General features: G+C 42.1%; 1 protein-coding gene across 6 annotated transcripts in view; it reads left to right on the forward strand.

Moving 5' to 3' along the window:
- MAGI3 (membrane associated guanylate kinase, WW and PDZ domain containing 3) overlaps nucleotides 1-26,144 on the forward strand; it is a 234,726-nt gene extending 208,582 nt beyond the window's left edge. For 5 of the 6 annotated variants that reach the window (XM_025983309.2, XM_072766497.1, XM_072766498.1 and 2 more), the window contains 5 exons: nucleotides 16,633-16,735; nucleotides 17,720-17,846; nucleotides 18,436-18,579; nucleotides 22,849-22,987; nucleotides 24,433-26,144. In XM_025983309.2, the coding sequence (XP_025839094.1) occupies nucleotides 16,633-16,735; nucleotides 17,720-17,846; nucleotides 18,436-18,579; nucleotides 22,849-22,987; nucleotides 24,433-25,577 (1,658 nt within the window). In that variant the 3' untranslated portion in view covers nucleotides 25,578-26,144. Of the gene's footprint in view, nucleotides 1-16,632; nucleotides 16,736-17,719; nucleotides 17,847-18,435; nucleotides 18,580-22,848; nucleotides 22,988-23,730; nucleotides 23,822-24,432 lie in introns of all 6 variants that reach the window. The other variant, XM_025983311.2, reaches the window with a different exon arrangement.
- Nucleotides 26,145-26,579: the final 435 nt, after the last annotated feature.

Genomic DNA, 26,579 nt, shown 5'->3' on the forward strand with positions numbered 1-26,579 from the left:
AGAAAGTTGTCAGTAGCTTAAGAAAAATAATCTGGTTTGTGAGTGGTGGCCGTTTCTTTTGTGCCAGAGACACAGGCACTCAGAAGTGAGAGAGACCAGGACACTTCTCAGATCTTATTTTCTTTTTTTTTATAATAAATTTATTTTTTATTGGTGTTCAATTTGCCAACATACAGAAAAACACCCAGTGCTCATCCCGTCAAGTGTCCCCATCAGTGCCTGTCACCCATTCACCCCCACCCCCGCCCTCCTCCCCTTCCACCACCCCTAGTTCGTTTCCCAGAGTTAGGAGTCTTTATGTTCTGTCTCCCTTTCTGATATTTCCCACACATTTCTTCTCCCTTCCCTTCTATTCCCTTTCACTATTATTTATATTCCCCAAATGAATGAGAACATACAATGTTTGTCCTTCTCCGATTGACTTACTTCACTCAGCATAATACCCTCCAGTTCCATCCACGTTAAAGCAAATGGTGGGTATTTGTCGTTTCTAATGGTTGAGTAATATTCCATTGTATACATAAACCACATCTTCTTTATTTTCTTAAAATAATGTGTTAAGTTTCGGCTTGCTTGGGGGAGAGGAAATCCTCTGAAGATTCAAAGAAAGTCACCTGTGGCTCCCCAGCCTTTCATGGGAGGCCCAAGCACAGTGTGGCTCTCCTGCATCCCAGCAGCCTCCGTCCAGGTTGGGGAAGGCCAGGAAATAGGGCATAAAATACATTTGGGGTCTTGCCTCACGTTCGAGCTGCCTGGTTATCCATCATTAAGAGCTTCTAATTAGGAACCACATTGAATGGCGCCAGTTCACACTTTGTTTATGAATCACAACGTCAGCACCACAGAATGCGCACCTCGTTTTCCCTGAGTTTGCAGAACTAAGGAGGAGAAGCCCCAAATAGCAGAATTATGAAGAGTTGGTCTTGCATGTGAAAATCCCTTGTACTATGATGTGTATTCATGCCCCCTACCCCTAGGTGCCCCCATGGTCCTCTAGTGTCGTCAGTTTCGGGATCTTTTCATTCTTGATTCTTCTATTCTTGTTTCTTCCTGTTGCCCTTCCCTTATCACCTCCTCCATTGTGGCTCTCCTTCCCCAGAACCCTAAGGGTTGCTTTTGTGTGCACAGGATGCCTCCCAGCTGCTCCCAGGGGCCTTTCCTACCCCTTGGACCCCATGACATCCCTGCCCCTGTCCATTTCTCTTTTCTAGTCTGTTCCAGACTCTGCTGCTCCTTCCTCCTAAAATCCTCCTCTACAGAAGCCCTAGTGCTTCCCCTTTCTCTGCACAGAGTGTGTTAGGATTTTACTCCCAGGCACCTACTAAATTGGACTCCTAGCATTGGCTGCAGACCCTCCAGCGAGGCCCCTTTGACTTCCCCCGTGAGTCCCACAGCACCCTGTAGCTCCGCGGTCCATCGAGCGTTGTTCCTGTTTGACTGTGTCCCGGTTGAAATGCTCTGCTTGGACAGCTTGGGTGGCTCTGTGGTTTAGCACCACCTTCAGCCCAGGGCATGATCCTGGAGACCCTGGGCTCTCTGCATGGAGCCTGCTTCTCCCTCTGCCTGTGTCTCTGCCTCTCTCTCTCTCTCTCTCTCATGAATAAATAAATAAATAAAATCTTTTTTTTTTAATGCTCTGCTCTTGGAAGACCTAGAAAATGTTACCAATTGAAAACATGAAAGCTTAGTAGGCAGTCAGTAAATATTTTTTGAATGACGAAATGAGTTAAATGGCTGAATGAAGGATGAGGGGATGAATAAATGAAGTGAAAGTTAGGAGACTTTGAGTTCTGTACTAGGACCTTGCAGGGGGCGTGGATCCCCCTAGAATTGAGCCTCCGACAGACAGAGCCCCTGACGCCTCTCAGCTTGGCGGATGGCTTTAAACAAGCCACTTAGTGTCTCCCTGCTGCAGGTTTTTTCCTGTAGAATGAGGATGATAATGTGTATTTCCAGATCGCCTTGAAGATGACAGGTGAGAATGTATGCCGTCTGCACAAGGGCCCTGAGGTGCTTCCTCCAACAGAAGCTTATCACCAACCCCCTCAGCATGGCTGAACCCTGCAGCCAGGTCGCGCCCATGCTTCACCACCACAGGAAAGACTCATGACATCTAGTGGGCACTTAACCACGTGGCAGGTGTGATCCTAAACACCTGATGCCTGTTCAGGCCTCTCCCACTCACCCAACCCCAGGTGGGCACTGTCAGTCCTCCGTCCTGCAGATGAGGACGCTGAGCCCCCAAACAGCTGGAGAACCTGCCCACGGTCACAACACAAGTGATGGAAGGGGTGCACAAGCCTGCAGACCGGCCCAGGCCCTGCGCTCCTAACTGCCCAGGCTTCCCTAACCTGGGTATCAGAACCACCCCAGCGCCCCCTTGCCCTACTCTGCTTGGCTTCCTTGCACTAACTTCTACCTGAGGTTATGTAACCAGTGCTTTCTTTGTTTATTACCCTCTTTCTCACCGGAATGTGGAGCCCTAGGATTCCTGAAGTTAGAGGCCTTGTCCTGCTCAGTGCTAAGTCCCACGGGAGGGCCTGAAACAATAGTAAGCACGTAGTAAGTGCTCAATAAAATGTTTCTTGAAGGACTGTTGTTACTTAATGTGACTTGGGTCAGGCTCTTTGTCGCCATTTCTTCACTGTGATTTCTTTACTATGATCTCTAGAATCTGCTTTTTAGCCTTAAGTTTGTTCTGTGATACCCCCCCCCCCCGAAAAAAAAAACAGGCATTAACTCACAGGAGATTACATGTCACATTTGTTTGATGGCTGTGCACAGCAGCGAGAGGAGCTCCCCAGAGTGGTGGAGCTTGCAGTCCTGTGGCTCGGTGTTTCTCTAACCATCTGTAAAAAGGATCAGTGACTTTTCTAGTCCCCCACAGCCAGCATTTTTGTGAAATACATAAAAATTAAATGAAAAATAAAAACAGAGGCAGAAAATTATTTTATCAAGTCATTAGAAGATGTTTTAAATGCTTTCTCACAATGTCTATACACATCTTTTTGCTAACTGACCCAAGAACCGCACACTGAGTCACCCTGGAGAAGAGGGCTCAATAGGAGACTGCTCCTTTCTCTTAGAATTTTTTTTTTTTCCAAAATTACCCTTTACTGTTGATGGTATTTTTTCTGAGAGGTTATCCAAAATTGCTAAGGCTATTTTCTTCAAGGAAAAATTAACTTTGATGCTATGATCCAAAACTTCTGGATGTACTCAGGATTTCCTATATAATGCCAATTATTGTTTAGGAAAAAGAGCTGTGCAAGGAAACCCCCTAGCAGTAACTACTTTACAGTCTATTTTATTCGCAGGCACAGCCTGTTAAAATACAATCACGTTTGACTCATCAAGTCACATTTCAGGTCACACCTTACTTGATCATATATTCAAGTGCTACTAAACTGTGGAAATATTCTGAATCTCTTATTCTTCTAAGAAAAAAAATGTAGAAAGCATCTCTTCTGTCCATAAAAATGCTATTCGTGGAGTTTGTAAGTCTTCCAGGTTTCTCATTGTATTCAGTATAAAATCTATCAACTGCACTGAAGGGCCAGATGGATATTTTTGGTGTTCACGCCGTGTTCCAGAATCTCACCTTCAGGCCAGGGTTCAGAGCTGCGATTCCTCCCCACCCGTCCCACTACCCAGAGCTGCTTGCTGTGAATACACAGATGTCGCTAGAAAAAAGGAAATGTGGCCTTTCCTTTCTTGTTTTTCCCCTTTTACCAGATACTGTTGGAGAGTTTTTATGGCCAAGGAAATGGTTAACCAAGTTCCTAAGCCAGGTGTCACAAGTGGTATAAGCTCTCCAGCGTGTTGGTAGCCAGAGACTCCCCACAGCACCGCCACCACCATCAGCATCGCCACCACTCTGCCCACCTATGTTCCCCAGCAGGACAGAGATAGGCCTGCCTGGCTCTTCTAGTCGACTGTAAAGAAATCTTCAAGTCATACTATTTTCCAGCATTGGTTTCTACTTCTGTGCCAGGTCTTGTTCATGACACTGGTCACCAGATCTACCAAGGACCATGTCAGAATGGCTCTGGCAGTGTTGCTACGGAGTTTTGGCTTGGTTTTCCCTTTATTTATCTGCATGTTCCCATTTGTCTCTATATTCTGCTGTCATTTCTCTTCCTGCTCCCGCTGGCAACCATTCTGGTGCATCATGTATGCCTTGTTTTATTTTTAAAATCCGTATTTGTGTGTGTTGGCACTTATTTTTGAGTTACATAAATAGTATTGTGTTATAGATTTTATGTGGGCTTTCTTCTCCGAATGCTCGAACCATATGTTTGTTTGTTTCTTTGACATCATGTTATTGTTCCAGGATCCAGTCCTGGGTCGTACGTGATATTTATTCCTCAGATATTTTTCCTGTGGAAAAAAGGAGTGTGACGTGCTATCTCATTGTGGGTTTGATTTTTGTTGCCCCCAATGACGAATTATGTTGAGCACCTTTCCATGTTCTTCTGACCATTGGTGTATCTTTTGTGGAGACCTGTCTGAATATTTCCCTCACCTTTAATTGAGTTGTCTTTCTTACTGTTGAATTCTAAGACTCTTTATATATTCTGATAGTAGATCCTTAACAGATCTATGCCTACAAGGCTTTTTTCCCCTTCTTTGGGTTCCCTTTTCACTCTCTTATGATGGTTTCCTTTGATGCACAGAAGTTTAATGTTGATGATGTCTGATTCATTTGTGTTTTACTTGGTTGTTTATGCTTCAGGTATCATAGCACCATGTGATGTTAAGATCTATCCATGTTGCTGGATGAACATAATCAGTTTCCTTTAATGACTTGACTGTTTCTCGTAATGTATATTTACCACATATTCCCCATCCACTCCCCACACAGGCAGCCACATTGTCTCCAGCTCCCCATGAGCACACACTCTCCCAATACACTTGCATATACACCTGCATCTTATAAAAGGGATAAGAGTTTCTTGGAGTGAGGTTGGTTGATAAAATATGTACATGTGCTGAATTTGACCAGGTCCTGTCCAGCTTCCTCCATAATGGCTATACCTTCATTCATGCCAGCAGCACACGAACACTTCTGTACCTGGACCTGTCTGCCAAGATGGGGCTCCAGCCTCCTTTCAAACGGGCCAGAGTATGGGAAGTGTCCTCTCATCATTTCTCTTCTTACTCATGAATTTGAGTATCTCATCAGATGCTCCTTTCAGGTTTTTTTTTCTTCTTGTGGATTGCCTCCTCACATCCTTGTCTCATTTTTCTTGTGGGATTGTGGTCTTTTTTCTTGTTGATGTTTAGAGATTCCTTGAGAATTTTACAGGCAATAGTTCAATTTAGTTTTAGAAAGTACAAAGACCTTTTCCTGGCATCTGTATGTTAATGTTGACCATGGTGCCCTCCACTGTACAGATATTCTTAATTAATTATTTTTTTTAAAGATTTTATTTATTTATTCGTGAAAGATACAGAGACAGAGAGAGGCAGAGACACAGGCAGAGGGAGAAGCAGGCTTCATGCAGGGAGCCTGATGTGAGACTCGATCCCAGGACTCTAGGATCACACCCTGAGCCGAAGGCAGGCCCTAAACCACTGAGCCACCCAGGGATCCCCCAGATTTTCTTAATCTAGACATAATCACATTAACCAATTTTTTTTTGCCTTATGACGTATGCTTTTGAACTTTCACTTTAGAGAAGTTCTCCTCCCCCATCCTGTGTCACAGAGGTTTTCTCTTATGTCATGGTCTATTCGATTTGTAATTTTGCATTTAATTCTGTAGTACATCTGGAGACTCCCTTTTACATATAGTTTTAGGAGGAATCCTGCTTTATTTTTTTATTCTCATATTGAGCAGGCTTTTCTAGCATTAGCTCTTAGATCACTTCTTTTCCTCATTGATCCATGGAGCCACTGCTTCTGTATATTTACCTCCCCTTTCAACAAGAGTCTCCTAGCTGTTCTGTTCTATTGATTTATCTGTTCTTAGATTAATTTACATATATATTTATTCACAGTAATATACATAATATATTTTTAAGTGTGTGTGTACATGTATATATATACAAATATGCTTTTTAAAAAATCTGTAACTTTGTGGTATATCCTAATATCCTTCTGTTAAGGCAAGTTTTCACCCAACCACTCCTTACACACACTCCAGATTAACTAGAAGTTCATAAAGACTTTTCTGTACAAAATTTTAGAGCAGATTATTAGTCTCCAAAAAAATCCAACTGTAATTTTTATTTGGATATATTGAATATATATTAACTTTCGGAAAATTTATACCTTTAAATACTAAGTCATGCCACCTAAGAGCATGAGATGTCTTTCTAATTATTCAGATCATCTTTTGTGTCCTTTAATCGAGTTTTAGAAAGTCCTCTCATAGGGTTCTCATTTATTCTTGCAAAGGATGATTCACAGTACATTATAATGTTTGCCACTATTGTTTAATATTGCTGTTCTTCCTCTGATAATATACATTCTCTTAAATAATTACATAAACTCCAGCAAAAGTTTAATTCTCATTGAGGGAGAGATATACTTAACCCATTGCTTTACTATCTGAAGAAATTGCAGGTAAAACTAAGGGAGAGTATAGGCTGATTTGGCATCATGGAATAAATGTGTAACTCTGAGAACTAGAACAGCTCTCAACACAGAAATAAATTGATGAAGCCATATAGCATGGGTCAAACGGCTAAAACTGAAAAAAATACCAATGATAGAAAATTTTATTTAACCTTGACGGGACAAGGAAAGAGCATGTGACTGAAACCAGTTTGTGGTACCATATGCTACAGTGACATCTCTCATCCTTAGGGAAAGGTAGGGGAAGAGTTGAGATTGGTCAGCTTACTTTTGCTGTCCTGAAGTCAAACACCCATTGCTCCAGCCAAGCCAAAAAATGATCTAAATTGGACCCCTATAAAGGTACGAGTATCTCCCAGTCATCTTGTTACTAGAAGTAATTTCTCCCATCAGTTTCCATTCCCTTAATGGTGCCCATGAATTTACAATGACGGACAAGAATTCAACTATGTAATAAACACTTAAGGTTAGAGGCAGGTCACTTCAAATTAATGTACCCAGTAAGCAAAAATGGAAGGACTTCTGGGAATTTCTGGTGGGGAGAGGAATATAAACGTAAATGAGGTGTGATTCCTGCAATCAAGGAGTTCACGGTCTAAAAAAAAAAAAAAAGGAGTTCACGGTCTAGCAGGAGAAGCAGGTGAGATTTCATGGAGAAAGTGACATTTTGAACAGGAGATGAAGTGGGAAGACACAAATGCCTCGGTGATAAGTTTGGATAGCATTTAAGAGCAATTAAAAGTTACCATAGGTTTTTAAGCATGGCAGAGGCATGTTTCAGTTTATATGCTAGGACTGGAATCCAGGAAGGTGGAGTGCAGGGGGGATCAGTAGCAAGGAGACCAGCAAGGAGGACCGACACAAGTAGCTTGGTAAGCTAAATAGGAAAATAAAATTCATGATGTAATCTAAAAGAGCAACAAAAAATTTACAGGTTCCCGCCCCCACCAGAAAGGTTCATACTCCACCCTTCCTTCTTGGAGCACTTGACTTTAAGGCATTGAACATTTTTGGCTAAGTAAGGTCACTATTTCAGAATGTATACTTTAAGAGAAATGCAGCCCCAAATAAGACTTTATCGTTTTGATGATTAGGAGAATGATAATAGAAACATTTATATAATGAATAAAATATGCCAGGCACTGTTCAAAGAAGGCTGTATGTTTATAAGCTTGCTTATTAATATGATAACCCCATGAGATGGCTATATTTCCCTTCTGAAAAAAGATTTGTATAAATTCAATTAATTGACATGTAATGTATTACTGGTTTCAGAGGCAGAGGTCAGTGATTCATCAGGTTTTTTTTATATTTTTTTTTATTGAAGTTCGATTTGAAACATACAGTATAATGCCCAGTGCTCATCTCGTCAAGTGCCCCCCTCTGTGCCCATCACCCATCCCCCCGCCCACATCTCCTTCCACTACCCCTTGTTCATTTCCCAGAGTTAGGAGTCTCACACGTTCTCTCAACCTCTCTGATATTTCCCACTCATTTTCTCTCCTTTCCCCTTTAATCCCTTTCACTATATTTTTATATTCCTCGAATGAATAAAATCATATAATGTTTATCCTTCTCCGATTGACTTACTTCACTCAGCATAATAATACCCTCTGTTCTATCCATGTTGAAGCAAATGGTGGGTATTCGTCGTTTCTAATGGCTGAGTAATATTCCATTGTATATAGAGAACACATCTTCCTTATCCATTCATCTGTCAATGGACACCGAGGCTCCTTCCACAGTTTGGCTATTGTGGACATTGCTGCTATAAACATTGGGGTGCAGGTGTCTCAGCTTTTCACTGCATCTGTATCTTTGAGGTTAACCCCCAGCAGTGCAATTTTTGGGTCATAGGGTAGCTCTGTTTTTAACTCTGAGCAACCTCCACACAGTTTTCTAGAGTGGCTGTACCAGTTCACATTCCCACCAACAGTGCAAGAGGGTTCCCCTTTCTCCACCTCCTCTCCAACATCTGTTGTTTCCTGTCTTGTTAATTTTCCCCATTCTCACTGGTATGAGGTGGGATCTCATTATGGTTTTGATTTGTATTTCCCTGAAGCAAGTGATGCAGAGCATTCTTCCATGTGCTTGTGGCCATGTCTATGTATTCTTTGGAGAAATTTCTGTTCATGTCTTTTGCCCATTTCATGATTGGATTGTTTCTTGGGTGATGAGTTTAATAAGTTCTTTATAGATCATGGAAACTAGCCCTTATCTGATATGTCATTTTCAAATATCTTCTCCCATTCTGCAGATTATCTTTTAGTTTTGTTGACTGTTTCTTTTGCTGTGCAGAAGCTTCTTATCTTGATGAAGTCCCAATAGTTCATTTTTGCTTTTGTTCCCCTTACCTTCATAGATGTATCTTGCAAGAAGTTGCTGTGGCCGAGTTCAAAAATGGTGTTGCCTGTGTTCCTCTCTAGGATTTTGATGGATTCTTGTCTCCCATTTAGAGCTTTCATCCATTTTGAGTCTATCTTTGTGTATGGTGTAAGAGAATGGCCTAGTTTCATTCTTCTGCATGTGGCTGTCCAATTGTCCCAGTGCATTTATGAAGAGACTGTCCTTTTTCCAGTGAATAGTCTTTCTTGCTTTGTCAAATATTAGTTGACCATAGAATTGAGGGCCCATTTCTGCATTCTCTATTCTGTTCCATTGATCAATGTGTCTGTTTTTGTGCCAGTACCACACCTCCTTGATGACCACAGCTTTGTAGTACAACCTCAAATCCGCCATTGTGATGCCCCCAGCTCATGTTTTCTTTTTCAATATTCCTCCGGCTATTCGGGGTCTTTACTGATTCCACACAAATCTTAAGATGATTTGTTCCAACTCTCTGAAGAAAGTCCATGGTATTTTGATAGGGATTGCAATGAATGTGCAAATTGCCCTGGGTAGCATAGACATTTTCACAATATTAATTCTTCCAATCCATGAGCATGGAATATTTTTTCATGTCTTTGTGTCTTCCTCCATTCCTTTCAGAAAGTGTTCTGTAGTTTTTAGGGTATAGATCCTTTACCTCTTTGGTTAGGTTTATTCCTAGGTATTTTATGCTTTTGGGTGCAATTGTAAATGGGATTGATTCCTCAATTTCTCTTTCTTCAGTCTCAGTGTATAGAAATGCCACTGATTTCTGGGCATTGATTTTGTATCCTGCCACACTACCAAATTGCTGTATGAGTTCTAGCAATATTGGGGTGGAGCCTTTTGGCTATGTACAGTATCATGTCATCTGCGAAGAGGGAGAGTTTGACTTCTTTGCCAATTTGAATGCCTTTTATTTCTTTTTGTTGCCTTACTGCTGAGGCTAGGACTTCCAGTACTATGTTGAATAGCAGTGGTGAGAGTGGACATCACTGTCTTGTTCCTGATCTTAGGGGAAAGCCTCCCAGTGCTTCCCCATTGAGAATGATATTTGCTGTGGGCTTTTCGTAGATAGCTTTTAAGATGCTGAGGAATGTTCCCTCTATCCCTACACTCTGAAGAGTTTTGATCAGGAATGGATGCTGTATTTTGTCAAATGCTTTCTCTGCATCTATTGAGAGGATCCTATGGTTCTTGTTCTTTCTCTTGCTGATATGATAAATCACATTTATTGTTTTACGAGTGTTGAACCAGCCTTGCATCCCGGGGATAAATCCCACTTGGTCATGGTGAATAATCTTCTTAATGTACTATTGGATCCTATTGGCTTGTATCTTCTTGAGAATTTTTGCAATGTGTTCATCAGGGATATTGGTCTATAATTATCCTTTTTGGTGGGGTCTTTGGTGTTGGAATTAAGGTGATGCTGGCCTCATAAAACAAGTTTGGAAGTATTCCGTCCCTTTCAATCTTTCAGAACAGCTTTAGTGGAATAGGAATTGTTTCTTCTTTAAACCTTTGATAGAATTCCCCTGGGAAGCCATCTAGCCCCGGACTTTTGTGTCTTGGGAGGTTTTTGATGACTGCTTCAAAGTCCTCCCTGGTTATCAGCCTGTTCAGGTTTTCTGTTTCTTCCTGTTGCACTTTTGATAGTGTGGTTTTCCAGAAATGCATCCATTTCTTCCAGATTGCCTAATTTATAGGTGTATAGCTGCTCATAATAAGTTTTTAAAATCATTTGTATTTCTTGGTATTGGTGGTGATCTCTCCTTTCTCATTCATGATTTTATTAATTTGAGTCTTTTCTCCTTTCTTTTTAATAAGGCTGGCTAATGGTTTATCTATCATATTAATTCTTTCAAATAGCCAACTTCTGGTTTTGTTGATCTGTTCTACAGTTCTCCTGGTCTCTATTTCATTGAGTTCTGCTTGAATCTTAATTATCTCTCTTCTTCTCCCAGGTGTAGGTTTTATTTGCTGTTCTTTCTCCAGTTCCTTTAGGTGAGTAGTTAGCTTGTGTATTTGAGTTTTCTCCAGTTTTTTGAGGGATGCTTGTATTGCGATGTATTTCCCTCTCAGAACTGCCCTTGCTGTATCAAAAGATTTTGAACTCTTGTATCTTCATTTTCATTAGTTTCTATGAATCTTTTTAATTCTTCTTTAATTTCCTGGTTGACACATTCCTCTTTTAGTAAGTAGGATGCTCTTTAACCTCCATGTGTTTGAGTTTCTTCCAAATTTCTTCTTGTGATTGAGTTCAAGTTTCAAAGCATTATGGTCTGAAAATATTCAAGGGAAAATCCCAGTCCTTTGGGATTTGTTGGGACCTGATTTTTGACCCAGTATATGGTCTATTCTGGAGAAAGTTCCATGTGCACTTGAGAAGAATGTGTATTTAGTTGCATTCAGATGCAAAGTTCTGTAAATATCTGTGAAATACATCTAGTCCTGTGTATCATTTAAGGCCCTTGTTTCTCTGGTGATGTTGTGCTTAGAAGATCTGTCATTTGCCGAAAGTGCCGTGTTGAAATCTCCTACTATTAGTATATTATTATCTAAGTATGTCTTTGCTTTTGTTATTAATTGATTGATATACTTGGCAGCTCCCACATTAGGGGCATAAATATTCATGATTGTTAAGTCCTTTTGTTGGAGAGACCCTTTAAGTATGATATAGTGTCCCTCTTCATCTCTTACTACAGTCTTTGGGATACACTTTAATTTATCTAATATGAGAATTGCTACCCCAGCTTTCTTTTGAACACCATTTGAATGGTAAATGGTTCTCCAGTCTTTCAGTTTCAGGCAGGATGTGTCTTAGGTCTCAAATGAGTCTCTTGTAGACAGCAAATAGATGGGTCTTGCTTTTTATCCAGTCTGAAACCCTGCGTCTTTTGATCGGATCATTTAGCCCATTCATGTTCAGAGTTACTATTGAAAGATATGAATTTAGTGTCATTGTAATACCTATTCAGTCTCTGTTTTTGCGGATTATTTCTTTGGGTTTCTTCTTTCTTTTACAGGATCCCCTTTAATATTTCTTGCAGAGCTGGTTTGGTGGTCACATATTCTTTCAGTTTCTGCCTATCTTGGAATCTCTTTATCTCTCCTTCTATTCTGAATGAGAGCCTTGCTGGATAAAGTATTCTTGGCTGCATGTTTTTCTCATTTAGTACCCTGTATATATCCTGCCAGCCCTTTCTGGCCTGCCAGGTCTCTGTGGAGAGGTCTGCTGTTAATCTAATATTTCTCCCCATATATGTTAGGGATATCTTATCTCTTGCTGCTTTAAGGATTTTCTCTTTCTCTTTGGAATTTGCAAGTTTCACTATGAAATGTCGAGGTGTTGAACAGTTTTTATTGATTTTGGGAAGGGACCTCTCTGTCTCCTGGACCTGAATGGCTGTTTCCCTTCCCAAGTTAGGGAAGTTCTCAGCTATGATTTGTTCAAATATGCTTTCTGGCCCTCTAGCCCTCTTGGCGCTCTCTGGAACCCCACTTAAATGTAGATTTTTCCCTCTGAGGCTATCATTTCCCTCAACCTTTCCTTATGGTCCTTTAATTGTTTTTCTCTTTTTTCCTCAGCTTCCTTCCTTGCCATCAACTTGTTTTCTATGTCACTCACTCTTTCTTCTACCTCATTAAGCCTCGTTGTTAGGACCTCCAGTTTGGATTGCATCTCATTTAATTGATTTTTAATTTCGGCCTGATTAGATCTAAATTCTACAGTCATGAAGTCTCTTGAGTCCTTTATGCCTTTTTCCAGAGCCAGCAGTAGCTTTTTTTTTTTTTTTCACCAGTAGCTTTTTAATTGTGCTTCTGAATCGGCTTTCTGACATCGAATTGTAATCCAAATTCTGTAACTCTGTGGCAGAGAGTACTGCTTCTGATTCTTTCTTTTGTGGTGAGTTCTCCTTTCTAGTCATTTTGCTCAGTGCAGAGTGGCTGTATGAGTGGGCTGAGTCAAGAATCATGACCTAGGTAAATTTTCACCCTAGATGATTCTGCCGAAGTCAGAGACCAGAAATTGAAAACAAAGATCAGAATGATATAACACAAAAGGACTACTAAAGTAAAAAACAAATTTTAAAACAAAGCAGTAAAAAATAAAAGGCCAAGAATCCCAAAGAAGAAGAGAAAAAGAAAGAAAAAAAGAACAAGGAGAAGAAAAAAGGGGGGGGGGGCTGATTGGGAGATGGTGGTGGTGACATAGTTGTAGTGAAGGGAGAGTATATTCTACCTGAGGGGTTCTAGAGGGTGATCCTCTTGTTTCTAGTATATTAAGTTCTGAATGTTAGAAGATGCTCAGTGTCAAATTTATATAAACCAGCAATACTTGTACAGAACCCCAACACTGACCACCAAAACATAAATGAGATAAAAAGAGCGGGGCAGAATGGGAATGAAGAATCTCACAGAACAAACCAGCACGGTATACCAACTGGTTCTTGGTGCATGTTGGTCATGTTTTAGAATGTGTTAATCCCCGCCCCATTTAGAACAGAATGAGGCAGAGAAAACAAAAAACACAAAACAAAAAACATATCTTTTATATCTCCCAAAATTAAGTTGAGTATGTCGAAGGGAATCTAGAAGTGGAAAATATATCTAGGACCTGTAATTGTAGAAATATGAAAGTCAAAAGGGAAGAAATTTAAAAATGAAGAGGTAGTAAAATATTGTAGTTATGGTGGAAAAGAGAAAAAAAAATTGGAAATTTAGAGTCTGCAATAAAAATGAGTTGTACTGGAAAAAGGAAGAAAAAAAATAGGAGGGGTACCCTCTGGTTCTATATATTGTACATCTCTCGACTTCCCCTGGAGCTTTCCAGCACTGCTTGATCAAGAACTTGCTCTTACCCCATCTTTCCAGCTGGTCTTCTGGGGGAGGGGCTGCTGTGCTGATTTTCAGGTGTGTGCACCTGGGGGAGCTGTCCCCTTCCCTGCCAGGTACCAGTGCCAGTGGGAGCTGTTTACCCCGTGAGGCCTCTGTTCCCTGGTGTCCCTGCCTCTCCCAGGCACAGGGTGACACAAGGAGGAACAGCAACACTGGCAGGGGCCAACTCTCCAGCTCTGGGGTCAGCTCCTCACAGTAGCTACCGCAGTCTCCCAGTCCGTACTGTCCTGGGTGCTCCCCGGGGCGTATGGGCTGACCTGCACAGCTTGGGGGCACCCATTGGCAGGAGAGTCTTTGCTGTCCTGGGCCCTCCCCACCTCCGCCTTTCCCCAGAGGGAGTGCAGGATCCTGGGCTGTGTCTGCTCAGCGGCCTGGGATCCGGGGCCTGTGCTGCTGGGCGCAGCCCCTGCGTCCAGAGCCGCCGCCTGACCCACCGGCTTCCCCCCGAGGCCCCGCCAGGCGCGCTCCAGCCCTTTACCGAGATCAGCCCGCTGTGCGGGGTGGCTCTCCCCGGGGCGCACTTCCTCTGTTAGTGACTCCGGGAGCCTGGAGGCGTCCCTGCCCCTCCTGCGGTTCTGCGCGATTTCCCTGCTGAGCACCTTTCCTTCCGGGAAGAATCTGGTGTGGATTTTTTAAAGTTCCCGCATCTTGGGGATTGGGCCTTCCAGTCCCGGAGGCTCTCGCTGCAGCCTTAGCCGGCTCCTTGCGGGGCCTCTTGTCCACTTGATTCTTTTTTCTTTTTTTTTTTTTTCCGCCTTTCTACCATGTTGGAAGCGAAAACCCTTCTCTTTATAGTGTTCTGGCTGTTCTCTTTTTAAATCTCAGGCCGAATTCATAGGTTTTCAGGATGGTTTAAAAGTAATCTAGGTAAGTTGGTGGGGCCAGGTGAGGTGAGGACCCCTACTCCTCCGCCATCTTCTCCTCAACCCATTGAGCTGGCTCTGATTCATCAGTCTTATATAATACCCAGTGCTTACTACCTCAGGGGTCCTTAATGCCCATCACCCAGTTACCCCATCCCCTTCGCCTCCCTTCCAGCAGTCCTCAGCTTATGTCCTATGGTTAAGAGTCTCTTATGCTATGTCTCTCTCTCTCTGATTTTGTCATGTTTTTCTCTCCCTTCCCCTATGATTCTCTGTTTTGTTTCTTAAATTCCACATATGAGTGAGATGATAGGATAATTGTCTTTCTCTGACTTATTTCACTCAGCATAATGCCCTCTAGCTCCATCCACATCATTGCAAATAGCAAGATTTCCATTTTTGATGGCTATGTAATATTCCATTGTGTATATATATGACATTTTTTTATTCGTTCATCTGTCGATGGACATCTGGGCTCTTTCCATAGTTTGGCTGTTGTGGACATTGCTGCTATGAACATTGGGGTGCAGGCCCCTTTGGATCACTGCATCTGTATCTCTGGGATAGCTGCTCAATAGTGCCATTGCTGGGCTAGGGTAGCTCTATTTTCAACTTCTTGAGGAACCTCCACACTCTTTTCCAGAGTGGCTGCACCAACTTGCATTCCAATGTAAGAAGGTTCCCCTTTCTCCACATCCTTTCCAACATCTGTTTCCTGATTTGTTCATTTTAGCCATTCTGACTGGTGTGAGGTGGTATCTCATTGTGGTTTTGATTTGTATTTCCTTGATGGCAAGTGATGCAAAGCATTTTCTCAGGTGTCTGTTGGCCATTTGAGTGTCTTCTTTGGAGAAACGTCTGTTCATGTCTTCTGCCCATTTCTTGACTGGATTACTTGTTCTTTGGATGTTGAGTTTACTAAGTTCTTTATAGATTTTGGATACTAGCCCTTTATCTAATATGTCATAATTCCCTCTTATGGATGAGATGATTAGAAGCACAGAGAATATAAGTAATTTCCTCAAGAACACACAGGGCTTATCCCTTGTCAGTCTTGCCGCAGAGTTCATCATCCTATTTACTGAGCTATGTTCCCTCTCTCTCTGATATTTTAAATATCCTATGTTTAATGTATGGACAAGATAAAAAATTCATGAGTTTCAGCTTTACAAATATGAAAGTGATAGCCTTAAAAGTCTCTCTTAACTGTTACAACCCATGAGTTGCCATCTCCATGCAGGCAGTTACTACCATTCTTAATTATGGGATCTGCCTTCAAGGAGGTCTGGGGCTGGTGCTGAGATGATACAGACAGAAATGATAACTCCCTCCCCCTGCATTTGTGCTCTCAGAGTACAGAAGCAGTGAAGTCTTCATAAACATTTGTCAACACTCAGAATGGTTCTATAAGTTTGTCTTTGGTATTTGTGTCAGGCAAAATAATTGCTCCAATATTAATGCACGTTCAAAGATCTGTGTGGATGCAGACTGGCTTCTGTTCTCCACCAGTCCTGAGACTGAGCTTTGTCATCTAGAGTTGTTTACCAGTAGCGGGGTGTGTGCTCTGGAAGCCCATAGGATAGGCTGACAGTTCCTGGAACTCTGTCCTCTAGATGATATTGTTGAGTGTGTACATTTCTGATCTTCATGTCGTATGGGTGACCAAAAGAGGGTGAAAGAGGGAAGTGTGTGCAGTAAGATATGATGCTTGTTCCCTTCAAACACAGGCATCAATCAAAGCCACAGGGGAAAAAATGTTAATGTTCCAATTCCAGACAACTGACAGCAGCGCTGTTCATGCTAAAGTCATGAAAGTCAGTATAAAGCTTTAAACATTTGTTACTATCTCATTTTTATAAACCACTTGGCCTTTATATTTTATGTACAAATTCTTATTTTTATTGTTTTCTCATCTGAACAGAGCATCATGGCCCCCCATCGGGAACAAACTCAGCCAGGCAAAGCCCAGCCATGCATCACAGACCGATGGGACAGTCCCAGGCCAACCATTTACCTGGGGACAGGTGAGGCTGCTCTCCCCAGGTCTGGGCTTTTTTCTCTCATCTCTTCACCCCCACCTGTGCACCCATACAGGTGCCCAGGAGCCAACTGGTGAGGTCAAAATGAGAACTCTTGGATTTTCCACCTTCAGATACATCCCTACACCCTATACTCCCTCAGAACCTCCCCCCTCCTCCCACCCTCATCCCAGGGTACGGCATAATTATCCAATCATGCCTGATGGGTGGGGATTAGGAATAACAACAACAAAAAAAGTGGCAGCAGCATCCAGCTCTGTCTACCTTCGTCCTCATCATTTTGTTAGGGAAGCCCCAAATCCAGATGACCTGAGCAGACCAGAGCAGCATTTGTACTTACTTCTTTCTTCTTTTGTTGAAAATACCAGCCATGGAACAAAAACTAGATTTCCAGAACTTCAGCATCTTTGTGAGCACTGGGGCTGCTGACAAGGTCAGCTTATCTGCCCTCTGGCTCAAGTTACTTGAGTGCAGTTTTCCTTGACATAAACTGCACCCAGACACCCTTGAGACCAAAACTGAACCCGACCAAAACAAAGTGGGGTGTTGACCGCTTTGGTGCTGGAGTGAATGACCAGCTGTGCCCTAGCATCTCTGGTCCTAGAGGTGGTCTGCCCCTACAGCAGTTTGTCAGGAGAATGGCCAGCCTCGGCTTTGGAAAGACATTCATCTGCATTTACTTTAAAACTGTTTCCAAAAAAAAAAAAAAAAAAAAAAATTTAAAAGGGGATCCCTGGGTGGCGCAGCGGTTTGGCGCCTGCCTTTGGCCCAGGGCGCGATCCTGGAGACCCGGGATCGAATCCCACATCAGGCTCCCGGTGCATGGAGCCTGCTTCTCCCTCTGCCTGTGTCTCTGCCTCTCTCTCTCTCTCTCTGTGACTATCATAAATAAAAAAAAATTAAAAAAAAATAAAATAAAACTGTTTCCATTTTCTCAGTTCAGAGAGTGACTGGATTTCTCTCTTGTAGGAGTGCTCTAGAAGGTGACATTGGGAAAGACGTCTCCATGTCTTACAGACATTCGTGGTCTGACCACAAGCACCTTGCTCAGCCCGACACAGCGATGATTTCTGTCGTAGGCAGCCGGCATGATCAGGTGCACAGATGCCCCTCTTTCTGCCCCCAAGAGGCAGACTGTTATTTTCAGTTACTAAATCCCTGACACTGGTGAATTTTTACTGCAGACCAACTCAGATAACATTAGTTCCCAGGATTAACAACTCCTGAAGACTTGCTGTGTGCTTGGCATTCTGTTAGCTTCCATAAGAGAATGTCAGTGAAAAAGTATACCCCATAGTTGGAGAAATGAGCCCACTGGGTCCAGTACTTAGAAATAGCAGTGTTTGAGCTCATCAAAGTAGGGTTGGCTGGGGGGGGGGGGTGCTTTTTTTCTTTTTTCAGAACAATTAGTCAAAATCTCCATAAAGGAAGCATTTCCCCAAATTCTGTTCTCTGATTGTTCTGTTGCACATTGACCAACCAGTAGAGATAACGTGATCTTCAGACTAATTTAGGTTGCATCTATAAAGAAGTAGATTTTCAACCAAAACCTACATTCCTTTCCTAAGATACAGAAGTGCATAATGAAAGTATAAAATCATATCTCCCAGCTCCAAAAGTAGTCTTTCTTCCAACTGTCAATAGTCCATGAAAACTTGTTTTCCTTATGCTTCTTCCTCTCCCAGAGCCTTGGTTGTCACTCAGTGGAGCTGGAGAGAGGCCCCCGGGGCTTCGGGTTCAGCCTCCGCGGGGGGAAGGAGTACAACATGGGGCTGTTCATCCTGCGTCTTGCTGAGGAGGGCCCCGCCATCAAAGACGGCAGGATTCACGTGAGTTGGTTTCATTCCGCAGCCTTTGGCTCTGGCTCCCAACTGGAAACTACTGAAAATAGTTGATCAAAAAGAAAGCGGAAACCTCCCAAAGCTAAGCATCAGAGGTTTTGGTCACTAAATCTAAAATCAGCTGCTCATTGTTTCACCTTCTGATGCCTGGCAATTTCATGTTGCCAGGTGCTCTGGTGCACTAGGCAGTACCACAGTGACACTGTTCTTACCTTCTTGACTTTGGATGATAAGGAAACTTATTTTTTACTTATACCATCAATGTTTAAGGGCAAATGGATTCGTAAATAAAATATCCTTTCATCTTATTAAAAGTCTTGGAAAAGCCAAGATAAAACAATCTTCAACCTCTTCCCAGAAATAATAGCCTAAGGATTTTTTTTTTCCTCTTAGCCACCTACAAAGGTAGCCAGAAATCCAAAAGCATGACTCTTCCAACTTTTACTATTACCGAAAGACTAGAATTCACATGGGTAATGGTCCATCATAGGTGTTCTCAACTCTGGAATGCTGTAGCTTTGTCCAGGGCCCAGCAGACCAGATTGTCTGCATATCTGCACCACAGGTATTTCCCCCCCTCCTCTGAATGTTTCTTCAGGAGGAATCTCACATAGAGGATGTGTGCTGGCCTCAATTTTTAAAAAATAGTTTACTGATATTGTTAGGTGATACATTAGAAATTTTAAATTCTAGATAGCCTTCCCCCTGCTGCTCAAGAGAACTTTGGATTTCCTCCCTTCCGAATAGGTGGCAGTGAAGATTTTTTTTTTTTGAAGATTTTTTTTAAATAAATCAGATGATACATTCTAATAATGTTTGGAAAAGGCAGGCTTCCAGGTGATTGCAGCTTTGAATTTTCCATATCACTGCCCCTACTCCCATTACTCATTTGGTAAACATGTGTTGAGTATTTGCTTTACCCCAAGCTTTTATGAATGAATACTGAATGAGCTGGGAGCAAGGGTGACCCTAAAACAAATAAGACACCACCCTCTTCAAAATGACCAGATTTGTGCACAAGTTCAAAGGAGGTATGAGTGCAGATTTCACAGAATGGGTGGCATGGGAAAGTGGCTAGGATTTCTTTTCTTTTTCTTTTCTTTTTTTTTTTTTTTTTTTTTTTAATATTTTATTTATCTATTTGAGAGATAGAGCCCAAATGAGAGAGCACAAGTAGAGGGAGAGGGAGAAGCAGAGTCCCCACTGAGCAGGGAGTCTGACATGGGGCTTGATCTCAGAACCTCAGGATCATGACCTGAGCCCAAGGCAGATAGATGCTTAATGGACTGAGTCACCCAGGCACCCCAAAGTAGGTAGGATTTCAGTAGACAGAGATTGGTCCTTTTTCTTCCCCTTCTTTTTTAAAAATCAATTTGGATATATTTTAAATCTGGGTGGTTTTTTTTTTTTTTTTTAAGATTTTTATTTACTTATTTATGAGAGACACAGAAGAAAATGTGGAATCTGTAGTCTTCCAGGCAACACCTGTTTTCACTTAGTGTTAGCCTTGAAAAAACCCTTTAAGGGAGGTGGCATTGTCCCCACTTCCCGATATAAAACCAAGTCTCTCAGAGACTAGGTCCCTTGCTGGGGTCTCTTGGCCTGTGACAGCTGCAGTGGGACCCAGTTCGCATGCTTTCCATGTCAGGCCCCAACCTGTGTTTGTCTGGATTGATTGTTTGGGGAAGTGTAACGGTTCTGGAGGCCTTCTAAGATAATGTAAGCAATGTACTGGAAATATTATTTTGTAATTTTAATACAAGATGTAAATTTTTAGTGGCTGTTAATATAGTAACATTTTTAAGGAACAGAGTATTTCTCTATCCCCTTTTTCTACTTCTTTTCTTCCCTTGGTTCTTCTATTCTCCATTTTTCCTCCCTTTGATTTCTGCCTCCTCTGTCCTCCATAATTTTATTTTTCAATAACATAAACCTGAACTCAAATTGTTATTGGTTCTATTTATCAAAAGATGTATTCCTCATTTTTTGACTCATTTAAAATTTTTTAAGTAACAGAATTTTTGAAGAATGTTCAAATTTCCTCCATTTTTTTTTTTTATCTCCAGCTTCATACAGTCCAGTAGAGAACCTGTTGTTCCCCGCATCCCCCTGCCCCACCCAGGGCCTGTCTACCATAAATCTTAAAGCCATAGATAGGGTTCTAGTGTCCTTCTCCACAATGTGGTTTTAAAGTTCAACAAAAATGACACCTGGTGGCAAATCTGTTCAATTACAAGCTTTATTGCAATTTATTTGTTGTACTAAAAGAGGAAGAAATAGGCAGCTTATTAGGACAGTGAATTCAAGCCAAACTATGTGACTGCAATTAATGATAACCTCAATCATGTTCGCAAGACACTCCCAAAGCATGCTCCCAGTACTGTCTGCCTTAATTTTCATTTCTCTAATTATCAGCAGGACTTTATATGCAGTGGTAATTTATTATGAATATTTCCTCATGAAAATAATTTTTCTTCAGTCACTTATTAGGGAAATCTGAGTATTGACTTTTGTGTCACTTACATATTCTAGATATACACTTTTTTATTAATATATGTGTATGAATTTTTTCCCATTTTTTTTTAAAAGAGTTTACTTGAGAGGGAAGAAGAGAGAGAGCAAGAGGTGCTCCAAGGGTAGGGGCCAAGGAAGAGGGAGGATCAGATTCCCCACTGAGCTGGGAGTTTGACTCTGACTGGATCCCAGGCCCCCGGGATCATGACCTGGGCCACCCAGGTGCCCCTATTATTGTCTTACTTTGTTTAAAGATTTTTCTTCTGCTTTCTATGTTAAATCCATCTATCTTATTTGACATCCTCCATTTCTTTAAGAGACTCCTCTTTTTTTTTTTTTTTTTTTCAGTTTATTTGACATTTTTTGCAGTGTAGAGAGGAGGATTGAGCCTCAGGTAAATCTGATACATTTGAAGTCTTTTTTGGCAAGACTGGGAAATAGAGAACTTGAAAAGTAACATTTGTCTGCTTGCTGTGTGATCAGGTTTTCTCTCATTAAATTGTCCCCAGCACTCAGGAGGTGGGTGCTGACGTTATCCCCATTTCACAGGGAGGAGACTGAGACCAACCACCCTGCCAACAGGAGGTGGAGGCAGGAGTGGACCACAACACCCAGCTTCCTGGCCCCTGTTCTTTGTGCTATCTGTGGTTCCAGACTCTTCCCCCAGCCTCTGTTAAATAAGTATTGGGTCATCCTGTGTTATGTCGGGATGGTTTTAGTAAGCTCATAAATATTTGAGCTTTTTGGAATTTCAGTACTTTTCCATTGTTCACTTTTTCTCTTTTGAAGCTGGTACCCTATGCTTGCTCATCACCTTGAAACATATTTTAACATCATTACCATCCTTATCTTTATTCAGTTCCTTTACAGAAGTTATATTTGGTTCATCCTTATTTTCCGTTTAAAAAAATGATAGTAACAGCTTTTACAGTAAACAGCAGTGGCACTGAGGCATCTTTTTCTGGTTCCTAGTTTTATGTTTCCTGAGGAAATTATTTTTCAATAAAGTCATGAGCATAAGCCAGTTACTGGTTTTAAATAAGCATTCATATTGCTATATTCTCCAAGCTGAAGTGTTTCAGAGTTTTAATCTAATGCTTCATAGACATACGGGACATGTGGGCTATACAAAGAGGTGGGGTGGGCACCTCTCCCCCAGAGGCCAGGAAAGGCTTCAGAGATGAGGAGCCACCTGCCTGGGTTTCAGAATAAATTCAAGATTCAGCTCAAATTGAAAAGTACCCTTCACAGGTAGATCATTCAGCTACAACCCTCAAGTATCATGTGGATTGCAGAGACCTCACCTCTTGTGTTTATCCTTTGCTGGGAAACTCAGAATCTGATTCACGATTTCAAGGTGCCCAGATCCCATTCACTAGTCTTAGAAAACTTTCTCCTGTGGGATTTCTACAGAGTGAATAAAGCTGGACACCATCCCTTCCTATTGTTGGAGTGTTGAGAGAGTGGTTATAAAACAATTAGAAAAACAGCTTACATTTGTATTTATTTTCTATTCCTTACCTCTGCCCCATGTTTTTTCTCCTCAAAATCCATTCCTTTCCAAGAGGAGTGTTGTCCACTCCTCTCAGCCTTAGTAGAATGGCACGGTGTACAAGTTAAACATCAGTAGGATGATGTTTAGGAGAGAAGGTCACTCAGCCAAAGTTGAGTGGCTCCAGAGTGGACAAAGCAGAAGGAAGGATGCAGAGTCACATGTCATTCCTGTGAATGTTCCCTCTCTAGGTGGGAGACCAAATTGTTGAAATCAATGGGGAACCTACACAAGGCATCACACATACTCGAGCAATTGAACTCATTCAAGCCGGTGGAAATAAAGTTCTTCTGCTTTTGAGGCCAGGAACTGGCTTAATACCTGACCACGGTAAGTGAAGTAGCTCACCTGTAGCTGAAAAGTTGCCCATGTGTTATGGAGGGGGCAATGGCAGGAAAAGGATGTCTATATGAAGGGGGCAGATACCATACTAGCTGGTTCAGAGGGAAACACCAGAGCCAGCTGAAACTAGTTACACTGCATAGTTACTATAATACCACCAAGTAAGTGGCTCCGGGCATGATTTGTGTTGGGATGGAAGATGCTAAGCAATTTCAACGGAAAACATACAGTTGCTTTTGTAGAGAAATGTGTCTGTAAAAAAAAGCCTATCAGAAGCAAGTGATTTAAATGTCACGAAGAACATCTAAGAACTTTAGGCTTTTCTGGTCACTCGTCAAAAACCAGTTACTGTCGCCCTACTGCAGTCGGGAAGTTGGACGTGGGACCATGTCCCTACTCCTGTACTGACCTTCAGCTTGGTGCCATATGTTTTTGAAATTGAAAATCATTTTTTAATTAAGTGCACTAGCCTAGAACTCAAGTACCACACCACCAGGACTTGTCCCTTCTAGTCCCCCTCCTCGCCGCACCCCTAAAGCTTTGGAGGGACAGGTGTAGACGTGACCTCCTGCAGTCCCCTTCCAGCCTGTAATTCTCTGACTGTGTGATCTTCCACCATCTGCTTGTAAACCATACACGTTCCCAGTGACATCTTTGCTAACTGCGCTGTGATTTTTTTTTTTTTTTTTTTTTTTTTACATAGTCCTAGGCTTTTTCTCTTCCTTCTTCAGGTTTGGCTCCTTCCGGTCTGTGCTCCTACGTGAAACCTGAGCAACATTAAGGCTTTCAGGGCTTTTCTTGGTCTTTCCTTAAAAAGACTTGGTAAATTTGCATGTCTTGTAAATCACTTCCTTCTTTTTTTTTTTTCTGTTTAATTAAAAAATGATGCTATTAAATACATCTCTATCTTCTGCACTTTTCAGTTTCCTTTGACATTAAATTTGACCGCTTAATGCCAGAAAATTATTTACAATTGCCCATGAACCTCTCGTTCTGGTTACCACAGCTAGGTCGCCTTTATTAGTGATTTTGGCATATCCATAAGCTGTATCTTTTGATAACAGCCAAATTAGTAAGGTTCCTGGACCAAGTAATTTGGTCCAATTTTATTACTTATTTCTTCTAAGTTTTATTGGGCTTTACTTATGAAGAATTCATACATCATATATTATGTCACTAATTATACATGTTATTGGAAAAATGATAACTGTTATTTTGTGTATATTTAAACAACCTACTTGTAGTACCACCACCTTGTGTACAAGTACAGCTATCTCTATGACCTGCCTTAGAGAGAAAGAGAGAGCTCAGCATATATATAAGGCTGTTTAAGCAGTTAGTACAATTCAAATAGCTTGTCACAGTTCAGAACTTATTGTTCCTGTTTGTAATTCTAAAATTTAATAATGTTCCACCCAAATCCCTTTTTGTAGGTGATTGGGATGTTACTAATCCTTCGTCTTCAAATGTGATTTATGATGAGCAGCCACCATGTCCCCCATCTTCACATTGTCCTTCCATCTTTGAGGCATCTCCCGTGCCAGGAGTGGAAGAGTCTTTAACAAGAGCTCAGATATATGAAAAGACAGAGGAATTAAAGAACGGCGTGCCTGAAAAGAAAAGCACTTTCAATGAAAATCAGTCTGATAAAAAGCAGCCCTCTTTTCTCCAGAAAAATGTGAATAAAAGGGATCCACCCAGCAGCACTCATGGGCAGAGTGACAAGAAAAACCTCCTCCGAGTAGAAAACGATGTTACACCAAGAGGCCGATCTGCTAGTCCCAGGAAGCCTGCCCTCCGACATGTGGAAGAACGTCCAGACAAGCTTCCCACTCCTCTAACAGCTGACCCCCCAAGGAGACCCAGGGATCGATCACTCAGTCCCAGGAATCGATCACTCAGCCCCAGGAAAGGTGACTGGAAAGGAGGTCAGATGGGCGCCAGGGCAGAGTCTGGGCAGGACCACTGCAAAAGAAGCAGAGGACGATCTTCAAGCCCCAAGAAGCAGCCAAGGACTGAAGGGAGCAGAGGCCGAGGGAACGCTGAAGCCAGACTATTAGGGTGTGATGGGCAGAGAGGAGGGGGCCGTGCTGGGGATGGTGCAGAGCAGACCTCTGAGGGCAAAGAAGAATCAGGTGTTGTCAGGAAAGACACAAAGCAGAGCCTGTCTAGAAAAAACAGAACCAGGTCTCCAGAGACGAAAAGCAAGAGAACGGATGAAAAGTCTCTTCCATCCAAAAAGCCTAGTCCCACTGCTAGTAAAGTATTACCTGATGGGGAGAAAGGGAGGAAGGCGACCTCTGGAGAGACAAGTTCCAGCAAAGAGAAGATGGGAGAGAATGCCAAAATACCAGACAAGAAGCTGAAGCAGGACCCTGAAGAAAGGATGGTTTTAAACAAAGCCAAAGCTCCCCAAGGGAGAGAACAGGAGGCAGCTGATAAAACGAGGGAGAGTGGAGGGGTCCGGCCTGAGAGCACGTCTCCTGTTAAGAAAACACCCATAACTCCAGGGCCCTGGAAGGTGCCAAGTGCAAATAAAGCCGCAGGCACTATGGGTGTGGCCGAGAAACGGCTATGACCTTCGGTATAAAACAGAAACAAGCTGTAATCTCTTCTTACCAAGAAGTGTCATTCTCCAAAAAGACACACACACACACACACACACACAGAGTCATTTTTTTCAGGAAATCTGACACACACGCATTTTAATTTGAGCATCAAGTGACCCTGGCTGCATGAAGGGCCTCCAGGATCGCTGAGACCCCACTGTCCCCCAGCTGGCTGCCCTGCCCTGCACCCAGCCCAATTTCATTAGTGTCCCACCAAGTGACACACGCTGATCTGCACAGTGTGGTCACAACTCACTTTATATCTGTGCCAAGTTATCTACTGTATCATGTCTGTTTTATCCATCTCACTCAGCGATTTCCACAGTAATTAAAAAACTAGGTTTGGCTTGGAAGTTGATATTCTCAATAGCATGCTGCATGTTTACAGAGAGGCATATTTGCGTCCTTGCAGAGGAAGGGATTGTTAGCCCATCATTAATGATGGCAGCTGCCTCTTCTAACAGCTACTGGTGATGGCCCAGGCCCAGTTTTAAAAATGATACTCCGAAACATCACTACTGAAAAGAAAAACAAAATGTGGTCAAATAGTGACACTTCTGTAGGGTTCTTAAATTCAGCTGGATCGGGTATTTCAGGTAACTTAAAATATTACAATTGGATGATCAAAATGAGCTAGTGCTTTAGGCAATGAAGAGTTCCCCTCTTGCTATCGTGTCCAACCCTGATGTGGTCTTAGCATTTCAGATCACCCTTTCACTTTGGTTATTTCATTATGAAACCAGAAAGAAGCATGCGGAAATATTGCCTACTGCCGTGTAAAGGAAAAGCTACCAGGTTTCTATTTCTGGCTATTTGGGTTGGACCTCCTAGTACTCATTCATTAGTCGTTACTACATGGTGCCTATGTGAGGAGTCCAAAGGCATACAGACTGAGAGGACCGTGGTCACAAAACAGTTTCACAGTCCATTGCCAGCTGAAGGACCAGCGCTTCTGGCAGCAGCTGTACAAG

The sequence above is a fragment of the Vulpes vulpes genome, chromosome 8 (genome assembly GCF_048418805.1).
Source record: "Vulpes vulpes isolate BD-2025 chromosome 8, VulVul3, whole genome shotgun sequence".
Taxonomy (NCBI): Eukaryota; Metazoa; Chordata; class Mammalia; order Carnivora; family Canidae; genus Vulpes; species Vulpes vulpes.